Source organism: Pediculus humanus, genomic scaffold (genome assembly GCF_000006295.1).
Source record: "Pediculus humanus corporis 1103172107387 genomic scaffold, whole genome shotgun sequence".
NCBI lineage: Eukaryota > Metazoa > Arthropoda > Insecta > Psocodea > Pediculidae > Pediculus > Pediculus humanus.
In genome coordinates this window covers 25741-32320 of record NW_002987013.1, presented here as the reverse complement: position 1 = coordinate 32320, position 6580 = coordinate 25741, and the positions used below count along the sequence as shown (strand labels likewise).

At 23.3% G+C, this 6580-nt stretch overlaps 2 protein-coding genes across 2 annotated transcripts; both read right to left on the bottom strand.

Moving 5' to 3' along the window:
• Window positions 1-583: 583 nt before the first annotated feature.
• Phum_PHUM040260 (S-phase kinase-associated protein, putative) lies at window positions 584-2892 on the bottom strand (the record flags this gene model as incomplete). The annotated part of the gene is made up of 7 exons (XM_002423105.1): window positions 584-770; window positions 856-1018; window positions 1136-1239; window positions 1328-1611; window positions 1710-1912; window positions 2023-2496; window positions 2808-2892. 7 exons carry the CDS (start codon window positions 2890-2892, stop codon window positions 584-586), a joined length of 1500 nt encoding a protein of 499 aa, XP_002423150.1.
• Window positions 2893-4547: 1655 nt separating this feature from the next.
• Phum_PHUM040250 (uncharacterized protein) lies at window positions 4548-6329 on the bottom strand (the record flags this gene model as incomplete). Its single annotated transcript, XM_002423104.1, has 5 exons — window positions 4548-4859; window positions 5014-5178; window positions 5273-5396; window positions 5541-5674; window positions 6144-6329. 5 exons carry the CDS (start codon window positions 6327-6329, stop codon window positions 4548-4550), a joined length of 921 nt encoding a protein of 306 aa, XP_002423149.1.
• Between the last annotated feature and the right edge of the window lie 251 nt (window positions 6330-6580).

Genomic DNA, 6580 nt, shown 5'->3' with positions numbered 1-6580 from the left:
CGACGAATTTGAATTTGTTCCGCATTTATTCGTTAGTATATTTACATATTAAAAATTAATGGCGCATAAAATTTAAAAAAATTACAATTAATCTAAATAAATGAACTTACCTTAATTAACAAAAAGGAAAAATTTTTTCTTCGTGTTTTAATACAATGACAATTAAATATAATTTACAACTAGTCAACTAAAAGTGCAAAATATCATAAATATGTTATGGAAATATAATTAATAATTTAGGATAATTTTTAATAAATTTTCAATAACTACACTTTCTTTTTTATACGGCCATTAAAAATAAATAAATAAAAAAAAGATTATTTACTACATTTTAAATGTAATTTTATATTTTCAAAATTACAAAAAAAAAAAAATTAATATTAATAATTTCTATTTACCTACACAACAAGTAGATTAATTTAATGGAAATTCCGGATATATACCCTTAATGAAAAAAAGCATTCATTTTATCTGGAAAAAAAAAAAAAAATATTTAAAACAACACCTTTAATAAGTTTAATAAAATGAGATACCTAATCACAATATTTAGGATTTACCTAATTATTCTGATATTTTCAGATAATTAATCTCGTACTTTTAAACCCCAAATGGAAGTTCTTCTCAAGCCCACCGTGGGCCTGGCAACGCTTGAAAAAGGAAATTGATTGACAGCAACATCCGGCATGCCATTTTTTAAATCGTTTAATTCCTCTTCAGACATGAGACCGAAAACGTCCAAAAACATCAAACTACGTACGTCTTTAAGTAACCTGAACGATACAAAATTTATTTTAAATCGCAATATATTAGCTAAAGGAAATAAATTAATTTAAATGTTTAAAAATTATCATTTACAGAAAACTCGTTGTGTTTATGGAATAACATCTTGAAAAAGACAAATATTCTATCCTTTTGACGTATTTAACAATAAAATTAATTACTTGATCCGTCAATTCAATGCTATCGGAAACATCTAATTCAATTAAATTTTCGCAACGATGAAATATTTCAATTACATCTGAAATCCAAAATGAAAATTTATTTATTTTTAACCCCTCCTTTTTTTTTTTTTAAACAAAATTATACATTTAAAATAATAAATTATATTTACGTTCGTTTGTTAAATGTTTTTTACTACCGCTTATATTTAATCGTTCCAATTTTGAAGGAACTTTACAAGCGATTAAGTTTAACGAAGGAACGGATAGACCAGTCCAAGAAATGTTTAATGCTTGCAAACTGTAAAAAATTAAAATGAATTTATTAAATATTAGAAAATTGATCACGTGACCTGATAAAAAAAAAAAAAAAAAAAACAATATCTAACCGTCTGCAATTGGTAAATATTGAATCGATTCCTGATGTCGTGAGTCCAATACACATGGTCAAATTAAGCACTTCTAAATCGACATTTTCAGCTATGGCACTACAGCAATTATTGTTTAAATGACAATTTTCTAAACTTAATTTCTTTAAAAATTTGCAAAAGTTTAAAAAAGTTGCAAGACCAAAAGGAGATATTGATGCCATTGACAAATCTAAATACTGAAGTTTACATATAAAGTTAGAAGGTAAATTAGTTGTTAACGGGCAAAAAACAGGATCAGGCAACTAAAAAAAAAAAAAAAATTACAAAAACACACTTGTTAGAGAAATACATTATTTTTTTAAAACTTCCAAAAAAAAAAGGGGGGGGATTATCATCTTACAGCAGATTGAGCTAAACGAAGAATTCGAAATCCTCTGGAAACTATGTAACCAACTGATTTAGATGGTAAATTCCTGCCTCCAAGATCCATTTTGGTCCATAAAACCTCATCATAAGCTAAAGTAAGAAAACGTTTGCACACTAATGCACAAGTAACTAGAGATTTTTTTGGTAGCCAATAAAAAATACTTAAAATTACTTCATCTGACAATTTACTAAAATAATCTAAAATAAAATAAAATAAAATATATTTAAATTTTTTTTTTGTACATTAAAAGGAGGTTAAAAATTAAAATTAAAAAATAATTACTTACCTTCAACTCCGGAATTTTCAATTTTTGGCCTTCGACTTAGGAAAAAGTCAGAATCATCGACAAATTTTTTTATTTTTTCCTCTTTATGATTTTTAAAATGTTCAAATTTATCTTTATTATTACTATTATTGGTAATGTCAACAGCATCAGACTTACTATTATTATCAACAGTTATTTCGTTTTGATAAATAATTTTTGAATTTCTAATTTTACAATTAATGGGTTTTAATTTTTCCCATTTTAAACTCTTTGAATTCTCTTTAGTTGAACTATCTTCACAGCTGTCTAATATACAACCATCGTCTGATTCTTCTTTTTGAATTGAAAATTTAGACTTTTCCGCATCGTCATTAACTTCTTGTTTTTCATTAATCATTCCTTTTCCAACTGTCGTTAAAGGGATACTCGAATTATTTGTAAAAACTCCTTTATTCGATTGAGAATTATTGTTTATGCATTCAATTAATGGCTTTTCTGAATCCCTTATATTTAAATAACTTACTGATGATTTTTTCTTCTTTTTCTTTTTCAATATTTTTTTTTTCTTTGTAAGTTTAGAATTTAAATTTTCATTATCTTCCGATGATGATAAAAATATTTCTGTTACAGATGGATCCTTAAAAAAAAAAATGTTTTTCGTTGATAAAATATTATTTGAAGAGCACATTTAACATTCAATTTAATATTAAAAAATCTATGTCTATAATGTGTGTCTAAAAATTTCCCTAATTATTGATTGTTTTATTTATATAATTCTTTTTTTTTTTTTTATAGAAATGACTTACCTCTACAGATACACCTGGCAGCATACCAACACCCATTTCTTCCAATAGCTCTGGTTGAAATTCTGCATTTGTCGAACCTCTCCATCTTTTAATAGTGGGAGAAATTTTTGAACGCTTAGGAGCTAATTCTTCAGCAGAATCTGATGATGACCGCCTTCTTTTGCAGCTTTGTAATCTGAAACAAAATAAAATAAGTTAAAATTTAAAGAATAAAAAAAAAAAAACTCCCCAAACCAAAAAAAAACCTGACTGTAAAATTTTGAAAAAAAAAAAACAAGTTATTACTATGGGTAAACAAGCAGTATTGTTTTCACATAATTAAATTTTATAATAATTTTATTGATAAATAAAATAATATTAGCTGAGCATCTCAAAATTATATATTCAATAAATAAAATCTGTTTTGATTAATTTTAATAACACATCTTACCTATACATATATATATAGATATATATATATGAAATTTGTGTAAAAATAAATAAAAATGTAAATTCACTGTGAATTAATATTAATACTTTCAAATTCTACCACAAATACTAAAATAAAAATATTAAATAAAAATTAAAATAATTTCATTTGTACAGATAAATTTAATAAATTTTTTAACAAAATTTATATTCATATATGTTACATTAAAAGTAAAATTATTTGGCAAAACATTTTAAAATGTAAGCTAAAATAGTTAAAAAATAGTAATAACTCGTTTTACCAAATGCTTGTACGAATAAATTAAAATTATATAAATGCAAAACGAAATATATAGAGAAAATAATTGACACGCCAGCAATTGTAGGAATAGGCGCCAAAAAAAATATTAGTGAAAATTTCCTATTATTAAGGTAATAATGCAATCTTATTAAGTAATGAAAAGAATAATTGTATAAAAATTTTGTGAAATTGAAAATAGATGAGAATTTATATATTTAAAATTATTTTTTAAAAGTAAGTGCGAGGAAAAGATCCCGCCAAATTCTGATATAGTGATATAGTAAATGGATAAAAAAATAATGTAAATTTATAAGTAAAATTAAAAAATAATTACAATATTTAATGATAAAAAACATACCTATCGTTATTTTCTGTCAGTACAGGATTTTTTTCAGATGATTTGGGCATAATTTCCAAAATCTCTAAACTTAAACTGAAAGCATTACGTGCATCGAATGCAGCCGAATGTTATTTACCTAAACCGCTGAGAACAGCATTGTTTTTAATTTTCCACAGCCTTCTAAACTTAACTTAATTTTTAACCAATCAAAAATAAGAGTTCAAATATTCATCCAATTAAAATCCGCGGTTTTATAAGTTTTATTTATTCTTCACTTGTATTTTATATAATGTAAACAAACAACGTTGGAAAAAAAAATTTTTAATGATGATAAGACGAAAAAAAAAAAGAAAAGATTCTTTCAGTTATTATTAATAATTAAATGATTTTTTTGTTTTTAAGTTGTACCATAAAAAATTTTTTTTTTCTATAAGTTTTGTGACTGAAGAAGGGTTTATTTTGTAATTATAGGGGTAAATGAAAATTACTAAACAGAAAAACTTATGAAAAGTGTTGCAAAAACAATATAAAGCTTTTCTGGTCTGTTGAAAAATATTCCTGATTGTTTTATAAGTACAACAATATTAAAAAAAATTAATGATGTTATTTATTAAAATTAATAAAAAATAAAATATTTTAATTTTTTACATTAAGTACATTCAATTTTTTTGTCCTTTTAACTAATAATCAATTAATTAAAAGTAAAATCAAATATAGATGAATTTAATTTACTTTTATATGGTGTAAGTTTAAGATTTTTAAATTCTTTATCAGTCAACATTTTCCACCTGTAACCCATAATAATTGATATTTCTCGTTCTACTAACTCATATTTTTTTGAATTTGTTTTCATCCATGTATAAAAATCATCAGACCAATTATGTCTTTTTGGCCAATCCATTTTAATTATTATTGCATTCCTTCTCACAATTAGATATTTTAAGTTCTTTAAAGTGCTGGCAATCAGTAAAATAGTTGCAGTTGATATTCTTTCATGAATAACCTTTTAAAAATTAACAATAAACAAACATTGCAATAATATAATACCTTAAAAAACAATATAATGTAACTTTATAGTACCTTATTGTATAAATAACAATAAACAATCTAATGCAAAATACATTTTTATGAAAAGAAGGAAATGAGTAGTTACATACCAAAATTGATAGATTGGAACACTGATGACTTAGTAACATTAAAGAATTGTCTGCTCTGTCGTGAAAAGATTTCGATCTGTAAAATCTTGGTATTCCATTGAAAATAAATGCTTCTAATGAATTATCATATTGTTCGATTGCCTGCATAACAATATCGGCTTGAATCTAAATCAAATCAGGCACATTAATTTTTTTTAAAATTTATAATTTCATTTTTGCTAAAGTTTTTATACTGTTACATAAAGTGAGAAAAACTTACCATTTTTTTATTTCCATTAAGTATTAATGATTTTACTGGAGCACCATTTTGCCAAAAAATTTCATTCATTCCCTCCAAGTGTACTCCTAATGTTGGATTTTGCTTTTTTGTCTGCTCCCAAATCCTAAAAAAAAATAAATTGAAAGAAAAATGATTTATAAACTTTATTATTTAAAATTGAAATAAATATTGACTGATAAACAAATCTGTATCTTTGATTTAATAAAATTTAATTAAGATTTTTTAAATATAAATAATAAATTGTTACCTGTATGAAATAGGTTCACAGGCTTCAGTTGCCATTGAGTATGAATTGGATTTAATGTGAAGATGTTGTATTGAAGTAAAACCCAATAAATGAACTAAATCATCACAAAGATTTTGAGGACTAATTACTAAAATCTAAAATAAAAAATTATTATTATTAAAATTATTAATGTAATAAAACGTTTGGATTCCTTATAATTAAATATATTTCATTAGAGATGCTAAAAAAAAAAAAAAAAAAAAAAAAAAAAAACAAAGTACTTTTTTAATAATTTTAAATAAATACTTTTTAGTTATTCAGTACTTTAATAATTTTTGACTTCGTTTAAAGTAATTGTTCTTGATTTATAAAAACTTAACGCCAATTTTATTTATCTGCCAAATATTGTCAGAAATTTGTGTATATTGATTAACAAACGCTAAAAAAATTAAATAGGATTTAGAATTGAATATTAAAAGTTTAAAAATTAAGTGCAATGCCTGAGCCTTCGTCGAAATTTATTGGAACAATATTATCATTGAGCATTTTAATTAAGTTCAGAATAAACAAAAAAAAAAAAAGTTACAAAAATTTAAAAAAAAAATTAATAACGAACGCACGCACATTTAAATTTAAAAAAACTCCAGGATGTATTAATGGAAAAATATCTTTAGTGGTATTAATAATAACTAAATTTTTAAGTTTTAAATAACAATTGTTGCATATGTCATCCAATAAGAATTTTGCATCATTATTTTCCAACATCAAATCCACCAATTCCAATATTTTTAATGATGTAAGATTAGACATTAATCGTTTTAAACTTGCTAATATTTGACCTGAAATCAAAGTAAAAAAAAAAAAAAAATTATAATTTATCCGTCCTTTTACTTATTTTTTTTTACAAATAAAACAAAAATAAATGACTTAAATAATTATATAACGGTGCTATAATAAAAACAAATAATTTTTTAATTGGTTGTTGAAAAAAAAAAAATTTCCCATAACTTATTTGACAAATGTATCATCACCTTTATTAAAGTTATTAAATTATTCACTAA